Here is a 27418-nt window from a genome sequence, read left to right on the forward strand (position 1 = left end):
TTTTTTTTTTTGCCTTTCAGATCCTTTTCCTGAGCTTTCTGGGGAGCTGTTGTGTGGTGGGTTTCTCCGGGCATATCACTTTCTATGGGTTGCATCCGTGCTGTGCATGTGTGCGTGGGCTCACGTGCAGAGAAGGGCTAATCCAAAGTCGGAAACTAGTGATTTCTTTCCCCAGAAATCAATTGGTATTTATACCAATTCATAATTTAGGGTAATATTTTGTGTGCCATAGATTTCAAACCAGCAGGAAAACATAGCCTTTTTGTATTTTTAAAGTTTAGACGAAACACCCGCGTGGTTATTGGAGGAAGGAGCCGTGCGCCCATTCTTTTCCCCACACGGGTCGGCCCTGCTGCACCTGCTGCCGCGCGTGGGACCCACGGCGTCCACCAGCGGGAGTGGACCAGGGGGACTATGGGGAGCGGCTCAGTTTTGCTGGCCACGGGCCAAGCCCTGGCCCCCAGGCCACCCTTCCCACCTCCTCTTCCTGTGGCCGCCACCCCAGGCTGAATGTCTCCCTGGAGGACTCTCTTCCTATTGCTTTTCTGTTTCTGAGCGGAGGGAGTGTCCTGGGTCCTTGTAGCCTCCCCGCCACCCGGGATGGCCCAGCGGCCCGGTTTCCCACTCGTCGTGGAGCCGATCGAGGTCTTCCCGCAGCCTCTGGGGTGAGGTCCTGAAGAGCCCTCCCCTGCCCCTGCTTCCTCGACTTCCCTTCCTTCCCGGAGTGGCTCCTCTCCCGCACCCGGGCACTTAGCAGGGTGTGTGCCCACTGGAAGCTCTCGGGAGGCAGTGCGAGGCCAGGCCAGGGGGAGGCAGGACTTGGGGTTCCCTCGGAGGAGACGGACAGCGATGGAAACGGCACAGCAAGCCTGGGGCCGTGGTGCTGTCGACTTGGCAAAGCTTGTGCATATTTAAAGTTCTTACAACCGTGATCCAGGACAGGGTAAGGCGATAACTAAAAACAATGGTTTTGACCCTTTGTACTATGGTGGTATGTCAGGGACAGAAAAAGAAATGAGTAGAATCAGTGATGTCCATCAGGTAGGAGGAATTCAAATGAAATAAAGACAACAAGGTTGAATCACATTTATAGAGCGAGTAAATTTTAAAAATTTCTTCCCTTTGCTCTGGACTACTTCGGCTTTACAAATAGAACAGACCGGCTCTGATGTCCTTATTATATTTTATTTTATATTTTATTTTGTTTTGTTTTATTTTATTTTATTTCATTATTTTATTATTTTATTTTTTAATTTTATTTTGTTATTTTAATTTATTATTTTATTATATTTTGTTTTATTTTATTTTTATTTTTTATTTTATTTTATTTTATTTATTTTTTATTTTTTATTTTATTTTATTTTATTTTTTGATGTCCATACTTTAAAACGTCAGGAGGCATCTTGCTGTGGTCCCGAGTGTTTGTTGTTGGAAAGAGAATTTGTGCTACTTGAGTGTCAACCATGTGAAATGAACCTAACAAATAACACTATTTTGGACCCCAGCCCTTCTTTTATTGTGTGTTGTTGTCTTTTTTTTTTTTTTTTAAGAGTCAGGACAAGAAAGTGTGATGATACCTCAACTTACTCATTTTTTAGGGGCAGATGACTGTCTATGCAAAGTTTGGGAAAAATGTTTATCTTCCTAAAGATGCCGAGTTTTACTTTATTTATAATGGATCTCATCAGAGACACATCGTGATCGCAAAACGCACTGAGGATAATGTTCTCCAGTCCAGCATTCCAGGTGAGGTGCAGTCTTTACTCTGCAACTGGGAAGTCTGTCTGGAAGCATCCTTCCTCCAGGGACGTAGGCTGGGAGGAGGACCAGGAGGAGGAAGTAAACAGTGCTCCGAGTGAGATGGGTGTGAGGGAGGTGGGGGGGGGGGGTTGCGGAGGGGCAAGGGTCAGGACCCATGAGCACACTCACCCTGGGTCAGCTTGCTTCTGAGGCTCTCCCAGCTGCATCAGCCTGGCCTCAGACCAGGCAGGCCTATCCTGTTGGTGGCACTCAGCTTTCAAAGTTGGCTGTGCTTTGGGTGTAGTCCAATGGAGGAGTCGCTCCTAGTCTCACTTCCTGTTGTCCCAGGGCCCATGGCCAGGGACGGTTCATGCAGCATGGAGATGGTGGTGGTGGCTTTCCTTCTCCCTCCCTCCCTCCTTCCCCTGCAGTCTGGCAGCCCCACTGTTCACCGCAATCCTGTTAGCTCTTTTTGGTGCCTGGGGTTCCTTCCTTGGCACTCTATGTATCCAGACTCATCCTTACTAGATCTCAGGCACCAGACGTTCTCTTCCCACCACCAAAATGTTCACATTCCAACACTTGTCATTCTCCTACGTGTCGTCTTGTTACCGTGGTGATGGGTGACAAATTAATATTTCATGTTAATATTTGTTAAGAGCTAATAGTTCTCAGATATATTTGTTTCATATATTCATTGGGGTGTGGATTATGTATCTGAGACAGGAGGCTGGGGCCCAAAGATGGAGTGAAGGTGTTACTACCTGCAGGAGGGGGGTGGGTTTAGTTCAGGTTTGCTGATGGGTTAGATTTCCTTAACTGGGGGCCTATTGGGCCCTCTAAATTGCATCATTTAGGGAACCTTCAATTTTTTTATGGATAGGATTGGCTTCATTTTTAGAGGAAATATATTTTTTATTTTTAAAAGATTTTATTTATTTATTCATGAGAGACACAGGGAGAGAGAGAGAGGCAGAGACAAGGCAGAGGGAGAGGCAGGCTTCATTCAGGGAGCCTGACGTGGGACTTGATCCTGGGACCCCAGGGTCATGCCCTGGGCTGAAGGCGGCGCTAAAGCACCGGGCCACCAGGGCTGCCCAAAGAAAGAGATTTCTAAGTGCTTCTGCAGTCTCTCTGTTACGTGTGAAGAGAAGGTAGACAGTAGACATGCAAACAACACAGACATAGAATTGCAGAGATGTGCAAAGACTTTGCAGCCCTACCTGGGCTTGTTCATCAGATCAATCTGTTGTTCCATTTCTGAGACTGTGGGCATTGTTTTTAAAAGATTATTTACTTATTTATTCATGAGAGACTCAGAGAGGCAGAGACACAGGCAGAGGGAGATGCAGGCTCCCTGTGGGGAGCCTGATGCAGGACTCAATCCCAGGACCCCGGGGTCACCCCCTGAGCCAAAGGCAGATGCTCAACCACTGAGCCACCAGGTGCCCCGTGAGTATTTTTTCTCACATGCTGCTATAATTGATGTAACGCTTTCTACACAAGTTATCATGTTTTAGAGACTCAGTTGGGCATGATTATTGTTACCCTTTCCTTCTTACTACACAGGGAGCCAAGTAATAAATCTTAACCAGACACTCTGAGGCTCATCCCTACCGGGAGCCCCCCTCTTGCTGTGCCTATAGATGTATGTGTATTTTTATTGATAGTCCAGGCATACATCCAATGCATGGTCATACATGAATATACAAAATATAATGTCCATAAAGAGTAATGGGTATAATGTGCAGTGAAAACCAAGGCATTCCATGTAATTGGGGGCGAAAAGTGCATTTTTCTGAATTATCTGTGTTCAAATTTAGATTAAGGTTGAACAACTTTAAACAACTGTTGGAGAGGAACAATAGGGAACCAGACCCAGGCAGTTAACATTTAGAGACTGTGGGCAATTTTAAGCTCTTTTCTCTTTGGTGCCATAATTGGCATCTTTATAAGAAAAAAAAAAAACGTCAAACCTCATTAATGGCATAGAGTTACTTTGGCTCTGTCTCTATTGCCTCTGCCTTTTGGCTTTGGGATTTACATTTATGCCTTCGCTGCCTTTGGCTGCTCCCTCCTTGGTTTTCTTTTACGAAGCCTCTAATGGAGGAGGAATGAGAGTAATAACTAAAGTGCCAATCTTAATATCGAAAATTCTGTCATTTTCTTTACTCGGATGCAAGGGTGAGCCTCCTTCCCACTCCTTGTGTGTTAAAGAAGCTTGACGGTTCGTGCCCTACTTGAAGGGAGAGCTCTTAACCTTTGTTTTTAAACAAACTCCGTACGGGCAGCTGGCAGTTCCTGTTTCTGGACCATAAATGTCGCCTGTTACAGCTTTCCCAGGGGAGCCTTTCAGAAGCGTGGAGAGCAGATTTCTGTAGTCTGTCCTGGAAGTGCCCAGACTGGGGATGGAGGCCTACATTTTGTGCCTGCACCACTGGGTCATACTTGAAGAACGCGGCAGCAGTTCTCAGTAAGCTGGGATGCTCTTCTCCCTACAGAGGCTCCCGTTGGCCGTTTGCTTGGGGGCCAGCAGTGGCTGAGATCACCCTCCTTCCGTCCAGCTGTGATTATGATCATCACAGCAGTGTGGCGGTACAAAGCCCTGGGTGTCCTGCCAAAGGCAGCATAATGTGCCTGGGTAGTAGCTTCCCCCCTGGCCACGTGAAGGAGGAGTGTAGGAAGGAAGCACAGGGAGTGGGATTAGATGACCACACACAACAGAACTATTAAGAGGACCGCCAAGGCACAGAAGCTATCCTCAGGAGTGGCAGGAGTCGGGTAATGAGCAACGTCTGTAAGTCTGTGGAGTGCTCTTCACCCACCCTTGCTCACATTCGAAGGAATTCTTTGGAGCTACTTTGTACAACTATCATCTAAATAAACACATAAAAATGTAGGACTTGGGAGGAAGTGGCAGAGGAGGAAAGGGCAAAGGCCTTTAAGGAGACGACCTTGAATTGAGGGGTAAGTGGGGTAAAGCTACAAGGTGAAGGTGTGCCAAATAACAATGTTTGATTATGATAGGAGAATAGACATGGAGGTGCTCAGAGCTCATAAAAGTTGTTTTTAAAATCAGGAGTCACTGAAAGAAGATGGAATGAGCTTTAATCTGGCCGCACGAGCGTGGCAGCATGGGAAGATACCTGGCTACATTTCTATTCTCTTCTGCCTTTTGTGCTCCTGGAGCGGGGGGTCTGCGTAGGCAGTGCAGGGAGGCTGGTGACTCCTGACTTGGACACCGGGTGAGCCTCTCCTTTATTTAGCCTCTAGGTGTGAACTGTTTACTGTCTTGTCGTCCAGGGCATGGGCTTCAGGAGACGGTGACGGTGTCTGTGTGCCTCTGCTCAGAAGGTTACTCCCCAGTGACCATGGGCTCTGGCTCAGTGACCTACGTGGACAACATGGCTTGCAGGCTGGCTCGTTTGCTGGTCACCCAGGCTGATCGCCTCACAGCCAGTAGTCATCAGACCTTTCTGACTCCATTTGCCCTGACGGTGGGAGCACTGCCTGCTTTGGACGAGGAGCTGGTGCTGGCTCTGACCCATGTGGAGTTGCCTCTTGAGTGGAGTGTCTTGGGAAATTCTTCACTTGAAGGTGGGTCTTCACCAGAAAATTCAGATGTCTTTCCTCGATGTGATGTTAAGAATGTGCCTTACAATTTGTTGTCTGTCTCCCTGGGTTGGTTTTCCTGAGCATTTTTGACCTGAGCCTTATTCTGACATGACTGGATTCCATGAGATCCTGAGTCACTTGACTCTGGGCTGGTTGATGCTCCTCAGCTCTATTCCAGGTGGCGGAGAGCTTTGCCTCAAGGAGGGAAGGACTGTTTCTTGGTGGCAAGCTCTTGAGCCAGCTGCTTTGGAGTGTGGCTCTACTTCCATTGGCACCTGTTCATGCTGTGCCATTTTGCCAAGAAGGTAGAGTCATCAAGCAAGGAAAGACAGGCAGCTGGCTCTGTGGGAACGCTCAGAACAAGTGTGGCGTGCAGGAAATGAAACCGATGCATCGACATCTTTAAAATGCCAGAGTCACTGAGAGCCTTCAAACATTTGCACTAACTTTGGGATAAACCTCGGGATGGCTCCTGTTGATTAAAAGACTGAATAGGCTCTTAACATCAATCGTGACATCTGTGTGTGAACAAAAAAGGGTGTTGTATGTAAGTCCATGCCAGGCAGGAGGCTGACCCGCTCAATAGATACTTCTTACAGTGATAACTAATCACGGAATTTTATTAGAAATAGATATTGGTTTATATTTTACTGAACACACATATACTTGTGCTGTCTTTCTGCGTTATTGTATGACTTTAGTGGTTGGATGATGCTGTTTTTGAGAGTTTCTACTTCCTTTTTCTTTTTTTTTTTTTTTTAAGATTTTATTCATTTATTCATGAGAGACCCAGACAGAGAGGCAGATACACAGGCAGAGGGAGAAGCAGGCTCCTTGGAGGGAGCCCGATGCAGAACTCGATCCCCAGTCCCCCGGGGTCACGCCCTGAGCCGAAGGCAGATGCTCAACCACTGAGCCACCCAGGTGGCCCCAGGAGTTTCTACTTTCTGACAAATTCTGATTAAATACTGGTTTAAATTTGATTGTGGATAAGATTAAATGTGCTAATTGAGGTAAAGGGTTGTGATTTTTGTAAACAGGATCATATGGCCATAAACCACAGACAGAGAGGATCTCCACTTGTTTCTTTCAAACAGGGTTAAAGTAAAACTCTCTTGGGAAATTAAAGATGTTTCTTTATTCTTTAAGATCTTGGATGAGACCAGTCACAATCCTCGTTCAGTGCTGAGCCGTGTCTGCCTCCTGTGTGCTGATTCAGCTGTATGGTAGCTGATTGGGATGTGTAAGGGGTGGTATCTGTTCTCCTCACCATTATCTCCAAGGATCTACCAAATGGCTTGGAGCATATCAAGTGTTCCAGAAGTATTTGTGGTATGAATGGAAGTTGTATTTGGGACCTTCAGAAGGAAGTTACACATGCTAGACATCACTATTGTTATTCATATGTATATAAAAATGTACCTGTTTTCTGGCTAAGGAATTTATTCATGTTCATATGAATATATAACTTGTTGTATATACATAAACAGCTACATATATACAGGAGCATGTTCCTGTATATTCAAACATACCTGTATATGTACATACATATCTATAGATCTGTGTGTGTGTGTATGTGTGTGTGTGTGTATATATATATATATACATATATGTAAATATATATATATACATATATATAAATATATATATATATATGTGTGTGCTTTCTGACTAGGGAACTTCTTTTTCTTAAGCTTCCTGGTCTTTTAAAAAACTCCAATATTAGAGGGTGTTTCACTTTCTGGAAGGGCAGATTCATTTTAACAAAGGCATAAAGTTTTCATACTTTTTCACCAGTCACTGCATTAAAGGCCACAAGTAAAGTGCCTCCAAGACCCCAGGAACAGCACTTGCAGGTCAGAAGGAGGCTCCTTCCCTAGCCCAGCACATCCCTCAGCATAGGGGCTTGGAGTCTGCAATGGGTTAATTTGTTCCCCTGCAGGCGACAGATTGTTGAAGATTATGTTACTTAATAATTGCACTTGGAGGGCACCTGGAGGGCTCAGTGGTTGAGGTCTGCCTTTGGCTCAGGGCGTGATCCTGGGGTCCTGGGATCGAGTCCCACATTGGGCTCCCTGTGAGGAGCCTGCTTCTCCCTCTGCCTGTATCTCTTGTCTTTCTTTCTCTGTCTCATGAATAAGTAAATAAAGCCTTTAAAAAGAAAATAATTGCACATGGATAACTTAAACTAAGAGCCTTCAAAATGAGATTCATGTTACACACATGCTATATTTTCATCCTAAAATTTAGGAATGAATTACTATTTCTTAACCTTTAATCTATAGATTGGCAATAGTACATACATATAGCTTTTTGTGTGTTGCAGGCGAATGTCTGCTCGGTCCCTGAGGATAGATAAACATAAGTAAGTTGGCTGAGTGCTAGGCTAACTACCAAGTTGGCAAGGGTCACCTAACTGCCATTTTTATTGCTATTTGGAAATGTATTCGTGTTTTATAAGCTCCCATTGGTCATGACCTTTGGTTTATCCATATCCTTACAGTAGGCAAATTTATGTCACCAAGAGGTTCTTTACTGTGCATGAGATATATTTTATGGGAAAACAATTCTTGTGTCATCATCATTGAGAATCTATGTTTTGGAGCTAGGGTCAAATCCTGACCCTGCTGCTAGGAGGCATCCTGGGCAAGAACCCTTTAGTTCTTATGTCATAGAGTTTTGATTTCTGAAAAGAAGCCTTATAGTACCCACCCCACTGGCTTGTAATGATTACATTAGGTAATATAGAGTGAATCTTCTATAACAGTATCTGAATATACTCAGTTCTCAGTAAAAGTTAACTTCCATGTGTGTATGTGAATGGATTTCCATATACAGAGCATGTTGTATGTACATATGTAGAATGCAAATTACATTTGCTCTGGACAAATGAGGCTACAAAAGATAAAATCTTGGGATTGTAAACCATTTCTTGAAAATCTCTAGGAAATTCTCTAGGCTTTCTCTTAGAATAATTTACAGTGCCTAGACCTATAATGGTACTTACTGACTACATCACTGTTCAGGGGTGGAGTTAATACCCTTTTTTCTTTTGGCTCCTCTGAGTGGGTGAATTCCACTACCTTATCTTAAAGTTTGCTGATCCTTTTTCCTATTTGATCTAGTCTTCTGCTGAAACTTTGTAGTGAATTTTCATTTCACTTATTATATTCTTGAGCTCTATGATTTCTGGTTGGTAGTTGGTTGTATTTTCTAATTTTTTTTTTTGTTGTTGTTGTTGAAATCATCACTGTGTCCACACATTGGTTTCCTAACATCAGAAAGGATCTTTGTGATGTTATTTCGAACTCTGTTTTGGATAAATCACTTATCTCCATTAAGATTGATTTCTGGAAATTTATCGTATTCTTTTGTTTGGAATCTCTTCTCCTGTTTCTACATTTTCTTTCACTCTTTGTGTTGGTTTCTGCACATTGGATGAAGAGACAACTCTCCCAGTCTTGACTGACTGGTCTTCCGTGATGAACCTTGGTCAGCCTAGCCCAAATTCCTATTTGCTTCTCAAACTTTAGTGATTGCCCAAGTTGCTATCTTTATTCTTAGTGGCCCCAGTAGTTGAGGGTGTGCCAAATCCCATCAATGTCCTGTAGGGGAGGATCTCCGTCACCACCCAGATGCAGGCTGATAAAGTCTACCCTCAGTCATGAGCTGGAACAGTGTGCAGTCAAATCCCTTGCAGGAAAAGAATGGGAGATGGGCATTTTTTGTTTGTTTGTTTGTTTGCTTCCACTGTGCTGAACCCTGGGGAGATAGTTACAGTAAGGGTTTCCCTGTACACCCATTAACAACTACTTCTTCATCCTTTACAGTCCTGCGGGACTCATGAATACATTGGCTGTCAGAGCTAAAGCAGTCTGAGGAGCTGTCCCTCAGGTGGCAGCTGTAAAATCTGGGATGCCAGATGTGTGTACAGGCTGCTTCCAGAGAGATGCCAGTGACCTGGATTTATTGTTGGAATGAACCAAAGCAAGAAGGTGGGGGGAATTGCCCACTGGCTCTCTTGAGGTCCAGGGAGGATCATCAGTCAGCTGCTACATGCATGCCAATTAGTAAATGGACCCTGCAGTTTATGAAGTATGCAGTCAAATCCTTTCCAGGGAAAGACTGGGAGATGTGTCTTTCTGCCGGTTCCTCTATGCCGAGCCCTCAGGGGATAGTTACAGTGAGTGTTCGTCTGCCTGTTAAGAACTACTTCTTTGCTATAGTCCTATAGGATTCTTGGATGCAAGCCCCGCTGGCTTCCTCAGCTAGATGGAGGCTTTCAAAGTTGGGGTGCTAGATTTGATCCAAACCTTTCATTCCTCAGGGAGAAGCTGGGAACAGGAGTTCCCTCCTGATTGGATGGTGCTGTGCCAGGGGTAGAGTTGATGGTGAGTGTGTCTCAGCTTTTTGTACCCATGCTGATATGGGTGTTTCCACATTCACATAGCTGCTGGATTTCTCTCAAAGAGAATTGTTGGGTGTGTAGCTCTACATTGGGCAATTCTACAGGAGCAGGAGAGTTCAGGAGTCTCCAACGTCAACAACCTGGTCCTTTTTCAATTTAATAGAATTTTCATCTGAGCAGTTTAGGATCTTGTAAATGCTCCATGCATCCTCTCCTAATGAACCTATTTTATTAGTGCTGCTTATCTGCAAGGTAGAGAAATAATACCAGACTAAGAAACAGTGGCCTGTGGCCCACTGGAGTTCATTGTGTGTTAAGTAATAGTGGCATCGTAAGTGGAAAACAGTTTCTTTCCTAGTAATTATTTCTAATACTTTTTCAGAAACTATTGAAAGCTTCACCATTTGCACTTAAAAGTTATTTGGGCTTATTTATTTATGCTTTTTGTGGGGTAAATGGATGTGCTGAATGGGGATTAATTGATGTCTGTAATGACTCTTGGAAAAGTCTGTTGGAAGCCTTACCTGGGAAGCGGGACTGTGTTTCCTTGCTTTTTGCATTTTGTAATACTTTACTTTTTGCCGTTTCAATCACTGAGCTTTATCAGGAAGGCCTGAGATCCTGGAGAAGGGCCAGGCTGAACAGAGTGTTGTGTGTCATAAAGAAAAGCAGAGATTTTTCTTGGCCCTGTTTCTTACCCATCATTACTCACAACGCAACTTTATTTTATGTTCTAGGGAAGGAAATATCTCTGGTTTTATTTAATTTTGTGACATAAATAAAATTGGATTTCTGTTTCATAAAATTAAACCCAGTTCTTTGAAATAGCTTTCATGATAAAAAGCTTTTTGCAGAATGTCACGACCCCATATTTACAGTAAAACTTGGAGTAGAGTACTATATCCAATAAAATGTCACAATTTATCTTTTTTTTTGAGTACTTTAGTACTCAACTAAGTTTTTTTTTAAATAAAGAGTGTTATTTCTCAGAGATTGACATAATTTTAACAAATTAACTGGAATAAGGTATTTTGTTTCATTTCCTTGGTGCTCAGATAACTTATGGGTTAGTCTTCCCTTCCTGCTCAACCAGGTTACTTTATTTGTGCTCCCAGAAGGTTGACATGGCTGGCAAGCACCAGGCTTGCCATGTCCGGCGGGAAGCCTACCATTTGAGTAAAGATCCCAAAGGGAGAACAAATATCATCTCAGAGGATTGATGGCATTGCCTTTAGGAACATAATAGTTCCTATCCCCACCTGTGGATTAAGTAGAGGTGGTCCTGGTTAAGCTTTTTCATAGAAGAAAAATAAGCTTACTTATATTTTAAAAAAAAAACAAACTCATAAAGACTATCTCTCTCGGCATATATTTACATTTACAAACCAGTATTTAGCAACAATTTATGTATTTAAGACCTTTTTTCCCTACGTATTTTTTTTTTAAGGATTTTATTCATTTACTCATGAGAGACACAGAGAGAGGCAGAGACACAGCAGAGGGAGAAGCAGGCTCCCCACGGGGAGCCTGATGCAGGACTTGATCCCAGGACCCAGGGTAATGACCTGAGCCGAAGGGAGACCTCCGTTCAACTGCTGAGCCCCCAGGCGTCCCTACTCGAGTAAATTATCACAAAAAGTGAATTTGGATTTTTCTATAGTTCTCTATGCAAAATAGTTCACATGTTCAGAAGTCTCCTTAGAAGCACAAAATTTTAATTATGGAAAAGATGGAATTCTTATAACAGTTATGAAAACACAACACAGTCTTTTTTGGCCAGCTTTATTGAGACAGAGTTATCCTACAACATTGTGTAACTTTAAGGTGTGAGGGGTGTTGATTTGATCCACTTAGACACTGCAGAATGATTACCGCTGAGCATTAGGTAACAACTCCATCCTGTTACATAAGTACCATTTCCTTTTAAGAAAAGTGACACCATGGAATGAATCTGCAGGGCATACATAATACAATTTTTAAATAAAGAAAGAAAATGTTATCTGGTAGTTTTAAAGAGTTAAATGTTACTCCTTGCCTTTATCGTTGATTCTGTGAATGGAAGAGATTTTGAGGGTAAGCCAGCTGAGCTTGTGAAGTGTCTCTGCAGGGCCATCTTGGGCATAAACACAGCCATTGTATTCAGGGAGCCAGCTTTTCTTTCTGGAGCTGCCAGAAAAGTAATGGGTGGAACTGATAGGACCCACTGAAAGTGGCTTAGATAATTTATTGATTTTTCCAAGATGAGAATTGTTGAGAATCAAGAAATTTGAGAAATGTATTCATTGCAGAGTACACGTGGCAAGGGCAAGTCCAAGCAGTACCGGCCTGAGCAAAAACAAGTCCCAGTGTGATTAATGTTGACTTACAGGAAAAGCGGAAGCCTCGTCAGGGACCACCAGTTAAATGGATGCAGGTCTCGCTGTTACTAAGAAGGGTGGTTAGCATGATGCTCTATTTTATTAATAAGATCTTCATTCATTAGTTCCCCTGGAAGGAGGATCTTTGCTTTTCTACACTTTACAACTCACGGGGGGAGAAGGGAAAAGGTGCAGAAGGCCAAAAGGACTTTGGAAGGGATTTTATAAAAGTGGAGGTCATTTGGCGACATTAAACTATGCTTTGTTTAGTGTTACCTTAAGGAATTTAAAGGGTGGTTACATTGCCCTTTTTTTTTTTTTTTTAAATCTTGGGAAAAGCCATTAAGTGATATACAGGACAGCTCGTAACTAAAGATGAAGTGGGAACTGCTGATTTTCTGCGGCATCTACCCCATGCTTCAGGCCACACGGCTGGACTCCTCACCTTCTTTCTAGGCAACAGCAGAAGGAAGTGTGTGGGCCTGCAGTGTTTGCCATGGGGAAATCCCTGTTGTCCTCTCTGAATAGAGGAAAGAGAACAGTGACCAGTAACCAGCAAGACTTAACACTTGAAATACATAGAGCTCTGCTGGGGTTTTTGTCCTTGAGTAGGATTTGCTAGTTGTAGAGATAGAAAAAAAATAATAATAATAAAGGCTCAGGGGCATATGCCCTGTTGGTTGGCCTCCACTCGTGGTCCCGGCCTGATTAGTCAGGGGATAGCATATGGACCTACGCGAATGCCTTGCTGTCTCACAGCCTGGGAAATGTCAGCTTAGTTTCTCTGGCCCAAAGCTTTGTACCAGACAGCAAGCTTGAAACAACATCAGCTGGTGTCCCACTGGCTGGTGGGAGACTCAGAAAGGACAGATTTATTACAAAATGTAGGCTTTCCGTTTGAAAAAGATGGAGGAGTGTAGAAATTAGTGCATGACAGGTACAAACTAACTCCGAGGTTTTAAGTGGTTTTCTTGGAAACCTTGACATTTTTCAAGTAGCTACGTACACGCTCAATATTACTCTTAGCCTCCTGTTACTTCTGATAGTATCTCACGGAACAAACCTCGCCACACTTGGCTTTTCTGACATTTTAGGCTGGAATTCTGTTCCTTTGGTTGCTAAGGTAACCCAGTGTGTGAAGGGTAGTGGTGGAGAGAATGGTTTTTAGAATCGGTTTCGGGTTAAATCCATAGCATTGCTGCACATTACTTAGACGCGTACACAAACATGCATCATTTGTGACGTTTTAAGTCTTTAAAAAAGTTTTCTGTCTTCCATCCCCCATTTTTTTTAGCCTTTCCTTTTTAAGGAGTGGATTTCCTGGCAATAAAGAATTTAATATGAAATTGAACTGTCAAGGAAAAGGAACCCCCCATCAAATAAGCTGAATTCACTTGTCAGTTAAACTCTTATTAACCACATTCTCTGTTGAAGATATTACATTTTAAAGATGAGGAGGCAGCTTAAAGTTCTCCTTAAAAAAAATTGGCTTCGTACTTAGATCTGGCACCTATGGCCCTTCAACTGCAATTCAGAATTAAATATTTATTCTCAAATCAGAGATAGAGCAGAGGGTTGTGTTCAGGTTACTTTGGCCCTCTCTTAGAGTTTTCAAGGAAGAAAAATGTAAGTGGAAAGTACTATTATTATTTTTTCAAACAGCCTACCCTAATGTGCTTCCGGAAGCATTCAGGACAGGGGAAGGTTTTGGAATTTCCCTCTGGGTGGCCACGTCCCGCTCCTGCGCCTTTCCTCTGGAAACCCCTCAAACGCTGCGCAATGCATATGACAGTTTTTGCCTGCACTCGGGGGACTAACATTGAATTTGAAAATGACCGTATCCAAGGATCCTATTAATGCTGAAGGCAAAAAACTAAAATGTCTGCTTTTTTTTCCATAGACTTAAGAGTATCTAAATCTCGAGAAGCCCCAGTAGCTCGTTTTTGCTTTTGTTTCCCTTGCTTTCGGGGACATGTCTAGCCAGAGGCTCTGCGGCCGGGGTCGGGTGCCCCAAGTGCCGAGCAGGGGGTTGCCCGGCTCTGGGGAGGTGCTGAACGCCGCAGCTGAAACAGAAAATGTGCTAGATGTTGTCTAACTGAATTTATTTTATTATTATTATTTAAAATAAATTTATTTTTTATTGGTGTTCAATTTGCGAATATATAGAATAACACCCAGTGCTCATCCCATCAAGTGCCCCCATCAGTGCCCGTCACCCAGTCACCCCCACCCCCTGCCCACCTCCCTTTCCACCACCCCTAGTTCATTTCCCAGAGGTCTAACTGAATTTAAATTAAAAAAAAAATGAAAAAGAGTATTTGACTGCTGGCAACTACCTTGTATTGCTTTATTAAAAAAAAAAAAAAAGAATAATTGGCTTTAAAACAAGCGGTGCTTGCGGGTTAAGGGCTGGTGGTGTAGGGGACACGAGGGAGAGAGCCCCGGGGAGGGTGGGCCGTGAGGCCGCCAAGGGCTGAGAGTTCTTAGGGCCCAGGCAGCCCGAGTCCTCGGGCTCTGCTCTGCTCCACGTGGCCACGGCGAACATTCAAAGGCCTTGTCTTGACTCCAGAATGTGCACCATTGTCTGAGCGTGAGCCTCTGAGGGTGGAACTGCCCCCCCAGATCTTTTATGATCCTGTCCCAGGTTCTGGTTGATAGTGATTCCACATAGCTGCTTTCTCTGCCCTCCAGTTGTAGCTGCCGCAGCTTTTGCCTTGCAGGTTTTCATGAGACAGTGAGGTGCGTGTGCGTGTGTGTAGCCACACATCAGGCTGACACGTGCAGACTCAGGTGACCCTGGGCCCCTACGACTGGTGTGGCTTAGCTCCCTCTGTTTGGTTTCCTCGCTCTCATTCTGTTGCCTTGTCTTTCCTGCCCTCCTTGCTTTTTCCTCATCTCGTACATAATTATTTCTTTGCCTATAAGAATTTGAGCTCTGGGGGTGCAAACATCTGGGTTCTGATCCCTGATGCTCCCGGTAGTGCCTGAGTGAATCTGGGCAACTGCGTGATAGTGTCAAGGCTCGGTTTCTGCCCCTGTGAAATGGGGATAATCCTAGGCCTTCGCTCCTGCAATGGCTGCCAGGATCAAACAAGGTAACACTTGCAAGTTGCCTAATAAATGTTAGATGGAAGCAAGGAGTATAAAGTCCTTACGGTCACTGGTACCTGATAAGAATGAAATAACAAAGGTGATGGTGGTGGTTCGTTCCTTTGCTTTCATTCATATGTAACAGCTGCCCACCTGGACTTCAGGTGAACGTTTTCCAACCTCTCCACCCTCAACCTCATTCCAGGTAGGGGGCAGCTTAACCACCGGTCTCCTGTTTGGTTTATCTGGTCGACCTTCCTTTTCTGTGCTCACCAGAACATCCTTTCCTGGGTGTGGACTTTGCGCCGAAGGATGGGATGAGACTTCCCACCAGAGCTGAGTGTTTCTCAGTCTAGCCCTTTGGACCCAGGGCTCAGGCTTCCAGGATAAGGGCAGTGAGTGGGTCCTGCCCACCTGTAGGTGAGAAGTCAGTGTCCTGCTTATGCTCAGAGTTCAGACTCTAGAGCAGAGATTGCTAAGGTTGCCAAGATAGGACGAGTCTACACTTCCTCTGCTTGCCAATGATAAAACGAGACTGCAATGTATTTTCATTCTCTCCCAAACAGAATAGGGTTAGCTGGGAGGATGTCTGGCAGTTCCACAGGTTCCCGCATGGTGCGAGAGGGGAAAGGATGCTCAGTGCCTAGTAGGCTGTCAGCAAATACCGAATGAATGAATGAATGAATGAATGGTGAACACAAACAGGAGCTTGAAGAAATCTTAGCAAACGGTTTAAAACAAGCCTTGTGCACAGACTGGGAACTAGGTGTGGCATAATCGTTCGTTGCTTTTGGCACCTAATGGCCGCCTGGTGCCCGAGGCTCGGCTGCAGCACACGCATCCTGGAGGCACATCTGGTGTCTTAGATGCGATTGTGGTGCCTCCTGAGCAGGCAGCTGCCTGCCTTAAATGACACCGTTAAATCACAACCAGAGGGAAAGCCCTTTGGAGTAGATCACGTCTCTATTTAGTGGCAGTTGTGCTTTCTGTATGGAAGACGTCAGACCAGTGTCCACTGCTAAGAACGCCCCGGCCCTGGTACTGGCCTGCATAGTTCTCGACAACCCTGTGTCGTGCGATGCCTGACATTCCTGGGTCATGCGTGGGCTGGGAGGGTAACACTTCACATCAGGCACCACGAAATCGAAGAATTAAGGGGTCTTCCCACAGCTGCGTTTCTGTACGTGTTCAAATCCGGATCTTCCAACTCACCTCTGTGCTCTATGGCGTTGTGTCTGGGTTCTCGTGTGCTCTCCTGAGGCTCACATTGCATAATGCGGTCTGGACAGGGCCCCAGGGAGTGAGGGCCAGAAATTGGACTGCCTCCTTTGGCTTCTGATAAGGACTTTTTAGTGTTCCAGCCGCGTTGCCACGGGATAACAAGGTAACATAGAGTATAAGCCACCTGGAGGAGAAGCAGACCCCCGAAGTGCGTTCCAGAGTTGTCTATCGCGGTATGAATCCCATGGAACATGCGGAGTCACCGTTTTCCCAGATTTGCAGCGAGGGGTAGGAATCTGAGCGTCTCCAACATATCTGATTCAGAAAAGCTAAGCCCCACCCTTAAGCTTGCAACTCCGCTTCGTCTCCCTTTGCCTCGATGATCCAGCCGTGACTGCCCTGTTGGTTCTGTTTCCTTATCTTTCCTACAAACCTCTTTGTATTTGTAGTTCCTGTTCTGGACCCAACAACCTTGCATATTCTATGTGAAGGGGTGATTTTTTTTTTTTTTATATATAAACACTCAGATTAAACCACTTAAAGATACCATCACCCATGACTTCTCCTCCCATTTCGTGGAGACTCCTCAATAGGAGATCGTATGTGATGCTCATGCCAAATACTCTTTTGTGCCCCGTAACGTTTTTGGCAATATATATATATTTTTCATTCTTTTTACTTTTTTGCTCAACATTTTGGCATAAAATCTGTAAATTTTCAGGTCATGATACGTTGATGGCGGTTGTAGGTCCATTAGTTTTGTGATTTCTGTTCATATTCTTTGTGTCTAAGCCTAGAGCTGTAACTCGTCAGGCAGTGGGTTCACGGACCAGGCGTTCATTCCAAACAAAAGTGGGCTGGCACGATGCTCTTCAAAGACAAGGGACCTTGTCCCCCTTTGTGTCCACAGGGCCTGGCAGGTAGTACTCAGTCCTCGTGTCTTCCTGTGTTTGTCTACTGGATGTCTCAGGTGCAAACCTTGAGATCTCCATAAATACATATGTGGTTTGGAAACGAGAGGACAACTTATTTTCATGATTTGGATGCATGTGAATTAAATATATTTTGTTCCTGAACTTAAGGTGTAGAGTACATTTCCATGGCTGCTCTAGGTACTTGTGAAATGTTAGTAAACTCTGGAGCTTGGAAGTACTTCTGAATTAAATTGTACTGGAAAGTATTTGCTTCTAGGTTTTTGTTCCTCTCGTATCTATCTTTAGTACTTTGCTTACAACCTTTGAGGATGTATCTTGGTTTGGGGGCAAGTATTGTAGATTAAAAATGACATGGAGGAGCCACAAGCTTTTTTTTTTTTAGTTATTGTTCATTGGTGAAATTTTTAGCTAATAGATCATAGGAGGTGATAGGGAAGACATAAAAAGGCAGCATAGGTAGGGATTTTGTTAAGTACTTAGTGAAAGTAGGAGATCTTAACCCTGATATTGTAATTGGAATCACTTGGGAATCTTTTAAAATTTTTTAAAAATTTTTATTTATTTATGATAGAGAGAGAGAGAGAGAGAGAGAGAGAGAGAGAGGCAGAGACATTGGCAGAGGGAGAAGCAGGCTCCATGCACCGGGAGCCCGATGTGGGATTCGATCCCGGGTCTCCGGGATCGCGCCCTGGGCCAAAGGCAGGCGCCAAACTGCTGCGCCACCCAGGGATCCCACTTGGGAATCTTTTAGAAAAAAAAACTTAATGCCTGCCCTAGAAATTCTGTTTTCATTTTCTGGGGAAGATAATTTTTTAAAAATTTATTTTATTATTATTGTAATTTTTTTACATTTTTTAAATCTAAATTCAATTTGGCAGCATTCAGTAAACACCCAGCACCCATCCCATCACACGCCTATCACCCACTCACCCCGTCTGCCCACCCTCCTCCCCTTCTGCAGCCCTGTGTTCGCTTCTGGGGGGTCCTTAGACATGGCTCTGCATGTCGGGGGGAGACCTGTGGGCCCACGGGACCCAGGGCAGCTCCGGTCCCCTCCTCCCCGGCGTGGCCCCTCTGTTCCGGGGACGCCGCTGACTTTACAGTAGCTGTGGCCTTGCTTCCCCTTCAGGTGCTTCTGCCTATGTGGTCCTGATCCTGAACAGCGTGCCGTGGGTTTCACTCGGCGAGGTCCCGCGGTGATGGAGATGCGCTCTGTGCGCTCTCCCGTGGTCCCCCGACAGCATCAGGCTTCTTGGGGGGTTTCTGTGTTAGCCTGTGGCTGCGGTTCACGTACCGGCAGTGGCCGCGGCACTGCTTCGCGTGGCCTCCGCCTCCCTGCGCCTCTGTGGCTGTCGGGGCCGGGCCGCCCGGGCTCGGCGGGCACCTGGGCTCGCAGCTTGCAGAGGCCGCTGTGACATCCTGGGGCCCAGGGCTTCGATGGAGCCCTTAGTCCTCCGCTGCCCGCAGCCCTGGCGCCCGGCGGGGTGCCCGACGTCACCCCTGCTCCGCCGTCCGTGGTGGGGTGGCTGGGCCGGCTGTGCCCGTGGCGCTTTTGGACGTCTGCCACGAGGACGGTGAGTGTCCTTCTGTTCCAGGCACAGTAGTCGCAGGGCTGCTGGCCCTGGCCAAGTGGGAGGAGACCTATTTATTTGGATAAAAACACCTTTTAAGCACCCGCCCCGCTGCTGCCAGATTGTATGACCCCCTTTTCACAGCTTGTTTTCCTGACCGCTGTTAACAATCTGAAACTCTATAACAAGCGGAATTATTTATATATGTCACCGTGTTTCCTATTTCAGGCTCTTCGCCTGGTTCTGGGCTCCGAGCTTCCGAGCAGAATGAGAAAGCTGTGAGGTTCCCCAGTAGTCTTGTCTTAAAAGGGGATGCAAGAGGTTTAGATGTTCCCTTTTGGCTTTTTTTTTCTTGAAAGAAAATTGTGTCCCATGTAACCATGCGGTAAGTCTTACCAGGGGGAGATTGGGGTGACATAGCAATTCCATTCTGGGGTGGCTGGTTGTGACCTCATGCGGACATACATGTTGGGGAGTGTCCTTGTGCCTCTGTGTTTGTTATGTTACCTGATCTTAGCCAGTCTCTTCCTGTTATTATTTAAGAAAGAAAAAAAATGGAAATGTTATCAAACATGCCATGTTTGGAATTTGTTAAGAATTGAAAACCCTACCTTCCAATGAAATGAGTTTAAAGGTCAAAAACTTAATAAAAGAAAGATGAGTTTGTCGGTAGCCTTTGAAGATAGCAAGCCTGTTAAGCAGATATCTGGCAGGTGTGTGCACTGCTTCATTTTTAGATGTTTTGGGATTTCAGATGTCACTTTACAGGTGGAGGGGGACTGTGCCGAGTCACACAGGTCAGAGAGCAAATGCATAGCCAAGTCCGTGGTATTTTGCTGCAAGGGCTCATTTACGTATTTGAAACATAAGACTTTATGTTCTTGATCTCGGTAAAGAAATAGTATGAACCACTGAGAATGTAAATGCATTTGTGCAGCGGGACATTTCCTTGTTACCGTTTCCAGTTTGAGTGTTGCTGGAGGCTGGCTCCCCACATAGCACCCCACGGCCTGCTGGCAAGACGAAAACCGAGCTGCCTGCATGGGCTGGTACGGGAGACGGCCTCGTGGAGCCCCAGCAGCCCTTGCAAGGGGAGGGGCAGGATTGGGGTGGAATGAGAACTTGAAGCTTGGTTTAATGATGTTCTTCTAATGCAAAGGAGGGGTGGTGGGCAGGGCAGGAGTTGGATTAGGGTTGGATAGGGATCACTGGGTCCTAAAGATTGGTTTTAGGGCTTAAACATGATGCTTTTTGCAGAAGAGTTGATGGGTCTTGAAGGATGGATGAGCACAGAATCATTTGTGCAGGGAAGTCTCCTGGAGTAGGGAAGTCACGCTAATGAAGACCATGGGAAAGTCAAGTCCTGTTAATGCGGATAACCAGTTGTGTGGAGGACTGGCTAGTTTTTGCCATCAATGTCCAAACTCTGTGAGAGTACATCGTTTCTGCTCACACATTTTAGTTGAAGTATCAGAGGTGGAACCAAGAATGATCGAGGCTCCAAATAGCAGCTGTCATCATATCCCTAAAGCTAACTTTCATGGGGACTCATCAGGGAAAGAGCCCCCTTGCTCATATATTCATTCATTCATTCATTCATTCATTCATTCATTCATTCAATATGCAGATATTTCCAGTTGCATACAGGTGCCAGGCGCTGTACTGGGGTAGAAGACAATCCCACCTCTCTGGCTTTTCCTGCAGTGCGATGCGGGATGCTCTGGACGTCTCTCCCGTTACGGCTGCAGCCAGTAGCATTATTTAACTTGCAGTTCACATTCTCATTGCACGTGGATCCTGAGTGTTTGGATTCTCAGGTTTAGATAAGGCTTGTTGTAAGGTGTGTCTTGGTGTCTAGGGAGTTCGTGGGCCTACCTTTTTTGTTAATGTAAGCAAATCTATTCTTTCTTTCTATTTTCATATTTGAGTATTGCAGTAGAAATATTTGCAGTGTAATATTTATCCTGAGCCAGTTGGGTTCCAGGCACTGAGCACTGGGGTAGAAATACAGGTGTGCAAACTCCATACAGATAAGGCAATTTGAATACACCCAAATATTGGAGATTTTAACGGTTGCCATTCAGCTCCACAGATACTGGATGACTTCGGTTTGTCAGATACTGTGATAGGTGTGGAGAATAATACAACCCCTCAGCCTGTACAGCGATAGACTGTGTAATGGAAAGCCGCAAACACCGCAGGGAAAACTCAGACACACAGATGAGCCAAGAGCCCTTTGCCATCTGAAGAGGCACAGACTGAGTTTTTTAAGCAGAGCACTAGGGCGGCTTTTCCAGCAGTGATGGAATCCCAGGACCTAGGAGATGCACCAAAGCACCTCTGTGAAGTGTGAGAACCACCGTATTCTCTCCTTTTCTGGACATGCGAAACCCATTTCTGTCCTCGCTTCTCATCAGGGGAGGAGCATCTCTGAGGATGGAGAGTGGGAACAGGGACTCCTTTATGGTTGTGGCCTTCATACTGCCCACCTGAAGTAGCAGCATCCCCTCAAAGGACAGCTGGGTGTGTTTCTACACGATGGTGTGCACCTAGACTAGTTTTCCCCGAATGACTTGACTGCACAAGTGGAAGGTGATGTCAGTGTGCCCTGCGGTGGGTGGAAACAGCAGCATACCAGCGATGGAGTGGACCTGGCTCCAGCACCCACTGGCTACCTTGGACGAATCGCTTGGCCTGTCCACATCAGTAAAATGGGGGCACCTGGGTGGTTCAGTCAGTTGTGTGTCTCTTGATCTCAGTTCAGGTCTTGATCTCAGGGTTATGAGTTCAAGCCCCGTGTTGGGCTTCACACTGGGCAGGGAGCCTACTTAAAAAAAAAAAAAAAATTAAGGTGTTGTTCGGATTAGATGCTTTTGATGATCCTTCCAGTTCTGACATTCTTATTATGTCTAAATAGATGGTATTGTAGATAAAACCTAGATGACAGAGTTTGTAAGTGAAGGAACTAATACCATTTGTCTTTCTTTTCAGTTTCTTTATGCAGAGAGTCTCTTCTACACCTGGCTATGAGATGGGGCCTGCCTAAACTCTCTCATTTCCTCTTGTGCCTCCCTGGGGGAGTTCAGGCTTTGTCTTTACCCAATGAAGAAGGTGCCACACCATTAGACTTGGCTTTACGTGCCGGACACTCCAAGCTGGTTGAAGACATCACAAAGTGAGTTTGGCTACTCGATAGATTGATTTTCTCTCTCTCTCTCTTTTTTAAGACTGTATTTATTTATTCATGAGAGACAGAGAGAGGGGCAAAGACACAGGCAGAGGGAGAAGCAGGCTCCTCGAAGGGAACCCAATGTGGGACTCGATCCCAGGACCCCGGGGTCACAGCCTGGGCTGAAGGCAGACGCTGAACCGCTGAGCCACCCAGGCGTCCCTAGATTGATTCTCTCTTGATCTGTTTCTATAAAGTGTTTGACCATAGAAGAGTGGAAATAACCAGACCACAAGCTAATAACGGTTTATGTGTTGCCATTAGTTCTCATGTGTAAGGTACAGAGTACATAAGCAGATACACAGGTATATTTGGTATCAATATTTCATGGGGAGGGGGTTCGTTAGGGAAAAAAATGTCTTAAAGGGCTTCGTAGGAGACTATAATCAAGAAAAAAATTAGGAAAACAAAAAGAAAAAAATTGGGAAACACTAGCCTACCTACTACGTATCTTTCTGATTTCACCTTAAATACCATTGCTTCAGAGAAGCCATCTATGTTAGGGTCTTTTATCATTATGATTAATTTACAATATGGTGATTAAAATTATTCACAATATTAATCATAATTTATAAATTTTAAATGTAGTCATCGTTTGTTAGGTCTCCATCCTGTATCACTGGAGGGCTGAAAGTATTTGTATACCCGCTGCAGTATGTCTAGTGTCAACATGTAACACTCATTGAAAGAATATAAATTTTTGTTAAATTAGTAATAGATAAATCCTAAGGTACAATATGGTTATTAGGAGCTAGTGAAGTCATGTAAAGGGAATAATAGAGGAACTGTAAAGTTTGCTATGTTCATCATGATATCAACATTTTCAGTGAATGAAAATGTGTGGTTTATTACTTAGAATAATCTTATGAATAAGGTCATATTCTTATGAAAGGGGGATTCACATATAATGATCTCCTTGACTTATTAACAGGTCTTAAAAAATAAATGGGAAAGTATATTGAAAATCACAAAGTGCTATGTAAATATTAAATATCACTGATTTATTATTATATGGTGTGTCTTAACGGGCTGGTTTTTCTTATTTGGCTCATGAAACTCAGTGTAATTAATTTATGGTTTTAATGGCTATAGAGTTAATAGAATTAATTTATGGTACATAATGGATATAGAGTTGATGTTCGAATTTTCTATTTTTGTTCTGCTTTGGTCACATGACCACCAAACAATGGAAAAGCCCATCAAAAGGAATTGCCCTCTGTTTGCCTCTAACATGATTCCACTAGCTTGGCCCAAGAGACCAAGGCAGGACTACTTCCTTTGACTTGGTCATTGTGGATGGTTCAGTGTGAGATCAAAGTCCTGGCTGACTTCATCTTGGGTAACTTAGTACCTTTCTGTTGTCTTCAGGACCAGGAGGTATTATGGGCTTTAAAATTTTGCAGGTCTAACCAATCTATTCATGAATGGTATTAGAAGTAGACCGTCAGCTAAAGTCTGAGTGTATAGTGAACCTTCCATTTTCTGGCTCAGGCTCAGAGTCCATTTAGGATGGGGACTAACATTCAGTCACATGTTAAGATGGGGAGTTTTCTAGAAGATTCTAGACGTTAATGTCAAGAATTTGGGGAGCTTCCCCACATCTTAGAGTTCAGGGGCTCTTAATGGATCTCTTTTTGCTGCTCCATATGATGGAGATAACATTTATTTGACTGGAAGTATATTTTCATGAAGTATAAATTCGTTAATAAAATGAGGTCATGTAAGAAGAGGAAAGGGGCATAGGGCGAGCGCTGTGAAGCGAGGATTCTGGGAGCAATTTGTGGAGGCGTCACTGCGTGCTGAAGGGGGCTGCTCCCTGGAAGCACTAGCATGTTCCTCCTGAGGCTCCTTCACTGGTTGAAATGGAATGACCTTGTGGGCCATCCAGAACATGACACTGACCGTGAAGCCTGTGTATAGCTGGTAAATGTGCGATTGTCGTTGGCCGAAACAGAACAGAAAATAAGTTTATTTTCGGGACTTTAGTCTGGGAATACTGCTTCTTTGTACATGGATGTTATCAAGAATACCACAAGGTCAAATTCATGCGTTTTAATTTGCATGATAAAATGATTTACAACAGTGGACCAGTGTGCTATGAATATCCCACTTGTTTGTAACATCCAAACCTCCCCATGCTCCCTGGAGAGCCTATCTGTTTTCCACTGTAATCACCTAATAAGCTGTTGGCTGCCTGCTAATTTGTTCTAGGACATGTGACCCCATTAAAGCAAGAGGCCTCTTTCTGAATTAAACAGAGAATGAAATATCAAAGTAAAATGTTTAAAAGTCAGTCGTGTCACTGGCTCTACAGATAACTGTAAAGTATGTAGTATATGTGAATAGCTTCTCAACTGGCATCGTGTCTCGGTGGAAGGAGGTGGCTTCGTTAGGATCTGTTTACGTGATTCTGCGCGCTTATTGTCAGGTGGCTTTCACGGATCCTTGTGCCAGTTGCATTGGTAATACGGGGGGAGGGGGGGAGTGGCAAGTGAGGTGGGACCTTGGGGTTGAGGTCTCTGAAGCTGCCAGTAGGTTTTGATTTGTGACATTTCAGTTTCCAGGGCAGACGTTCCCCCGACCTCTCCCGAGTGCACCTCGGCGGACGTGCCTTCCTGCAGTATGTTCACCCGTCGGGGACGCTGACGCTGACGCTGAACCACACAGCCGAGCATTTGTTGGAGGCAGATATTAAACTCTTCAGGAAATACTTTTTGGACAGAGCCTTTCTCCTCAAGGTACGTGTGTCCCTTCCTTCCGGTAATACAGTAACTCATGCTCCTCGAGAGGACAGACTGCACGCTCCTTGTCTTGGGAACTGTGTTCCGGAGGGCAGCGCTTTGTCTCCAATAAAACTTCAGGAACATGGAACTGGAAGCTGTGTTCCATCAGCAGAGTGAAAATTACAACATAATATTTTGCCAATAGAAAATAGTAATTTGTGTATTTATTTTCCAGAAGCCAGCATCACTAGTGTTGGATTATAATAATGTTGTAAAATACGGTGTTTTGTATTAATTGATTTTATGTAATTCTTAATAAAAGCGGTTGTATTTAGGGTTGTTATACGTGAATAATACCTACTCCTGGGATTTCTTAAGGCTTAGATGCAGTTAAGCATTTTGACCACATGTGTAGTTTCTTTTTAAATGGGGACTGGTCACTCGAAATGTTCCTTTCAAAGAGCTTTTTGCCCTTCGCAAAATGGCTCCAGCGTCAGTTTTCAGTGACGTCATAGCATGCCTATCTCGGAGTTTAAAATGTTTCATCTCTATTATTTTTTATGTTTTGTAGAATCTGGAACAATATAAAAAATATTTGCATCTTAATTATTAAAGCAAAGTGTAGTGTTATTTTGAGTAAAAGGGCTGTGTCAATCTAGTTGACCTGCGCCCCAGGATATGGTGGATTCACTCACCGGGTACCCTGAGGTCCTGTGTTCTCAAGCACATCCATTAGGAAGGCACAGGTTTCAGGACTATGTAGGCTTTACAAAGTAAACCGTTATATATATATAAAAAATCTCATTTATCACAGTTTTGGCTTTTTGTGTAATGTTTGCCTCCTATAATTAAATGACAGATTCAGTCAAAAACATTATGTATCAAGGATTATTGGCTTAATCCATATCAGGTTTTATTTAAAATTTTAAAAAGATTTTATTTATTTGAGAGAGAGAGAGGGAGAGCATGCGTGTGTGCCCATGAGTAGGGCAGAGGGAGAGGGAGAAGCAAGCTCCCCGCCGAGCTGGGGCTCGGTCCCAGGACCCACCCTGGGATCATGACTTGAACTGATGGCAGATGCTTAACCAAGTGAGCCACCCAGGTGCCCTCATGTAGGGTTTTATTTAAAGAAATAAAATATTTTATTTTATTATTTTATTTAAAGAAATAACATGCTTTTCATAGGATGAACTACATCCCTTTGTTGGGTTTTAGGACATGTATCATTTTGTGGTGGACAGTATTTCCTCATTTTGCTTAAGGATGCTTTTCATTTCAAGATACTGAGGCCTTCGGGGATCCCTGTGGCTCTCACCTGCCCCCCCCCCCCCCCCGCCCTGCAGTGGATATCTGGCCCCGCGGAGCCCAGACCTTGAGGGGCTGCATTGCTCCAGATGCACGTGGCTCCCTGCAGGTGCCCACAGAGCTCAGTGGCACGTGTGTCTTTAGATGCTCTGGTTGCAGCGTGGCACCTGGTGACCAAACTCCTGAAAGGAACGGAGCATCCCGTGTGTCTAGCAAACATCGTGAACGTGTCTCGTTATGAAAAACCACCGGCTTCTGAGGTGGGATCATGATTTCTCCTGACGCATCTGAGATGATAGTTGACATGGCGAGTTTAGGATGAGTTGTTCTAGGTGCTTCAGTAATCTATTGCAGTGGACTCGGGATAACAGAGGCCAAACGGAGACAGCTCTCCGGCTTCTTGGAGATTGTCATTTTACGAGAAGCATCCGTCACCATGGAATGGCCTGGAGCTGCCTGTGTCCGCGCTCCTCCTCTTTCTCGGAGCCCGTGTTGTGTGGCTGGAGGGTGGGCGGGGGGAAGAAGGCAGAGGTTCTGGAGGATGTTCTGACTTAGAAGAAATGCATCTTGTTCTTTGTCTACTTCTGCTTCCGGGATTATAGCTCTGTCACCTGTGGGATTTTGAGGCATCCACAGCCACAGTGGCATCTTTTGTTGGCTTAATGAGGAGCTTTTGGCAAGTGCCTGATGCCTGCGCTGTGGTTGTGGGCTCGAGCCTTCCGCTCCAGGGCCCGGCCTCCAGGGTGGGAGGGGGGCTGCCGTTAGGGTTCAGGCACCAATACCAGTGAGATGATCAATCAGGCCTCTGGACTGAAGCCCCCGGGAAAACCGGGAGCACGGGTTCAGGGAGCTTGCAGGCAGGCTCCGCGACACCTTTCCTGGCCCTCCCCACGGGCGGTATTTCCACCCGGCTCTTCCTCAGTTACAGTGTTTTATAATAAACCAGTGATCTTGCAAGGGCACCGTTCCTCTGAGGTCTGCGAGCCGCGCCAGCAGATCAGTCACATCCCAGGTCGGGAGGTTGTGGGATCCCCTCATTTGCAGTCAGTTGGTCAGAACTGCAAGTAACAACGGGGACTTGGGAGTGGCCTTAGGAATGGAGGTGGCCCGTATCGCACAGTGTTGGAGGACGGCTCCTGGGCGGGGGACCCCCAGCCCCTTCAGTATACCCACCTGGATTGGGTCCAGAACTCTAATTGACATCCAGAGTAGTTCTTACCTGTT

At 44.9% G+C, this 27418-nt stretch overlaps 1 protein-coding gene across 7 annotated transcripts in view; it reads left to right on the forward strand.

Moving 5' to 3' along the window:
* Positions 1–27418, forward strand: part of ARHGEF28 (Rho guanine nucleotide exchange factor 28) — a 297631-nt gene that overhangs the window by 121322 nt on the left and 148891 nt on the right. For 5 of the 7 annotated variants that reach the window (XM_041765582.1, XM_041765596.1, XM_041765581.1 and 2 more), the window contains exons 3-6: positions 1599–1746; positions 5044–5337; positions 21929–22112; positions 24724–24904. In XM_041765582.1, coding sequence (XP_041621516.1) covers positions 1599–1746; positions 5044–5337; positions 21929–22112; positions 24724–24904 — 807 coding nt within the window. Of the gene's footprint in view, positions 1–1598; positions 1747–4548; positions 4708–5043; positions 5338–21928; positions 22113–24723; positions 24905–27418 lie in introns of those variants that run through there. The other 2 variants (XM_041765585.1, XM_041765586.1) reach the window with 2 other exon arrangements.

Source organism: Vulpes lagopus, chromosome 8, assembly GCF_018345385.1.
Source record: "Vulpes lagopus strain Blue_001 chromosome 8, ASM1834538v1, whole genome shotgun sequence".
Taxonomy (NCBI): Eukaryota; Metazoa; Chordata; class Mammalia; order Carnivora; family Canidae; genus Vulpes; species Vulpes lagopus.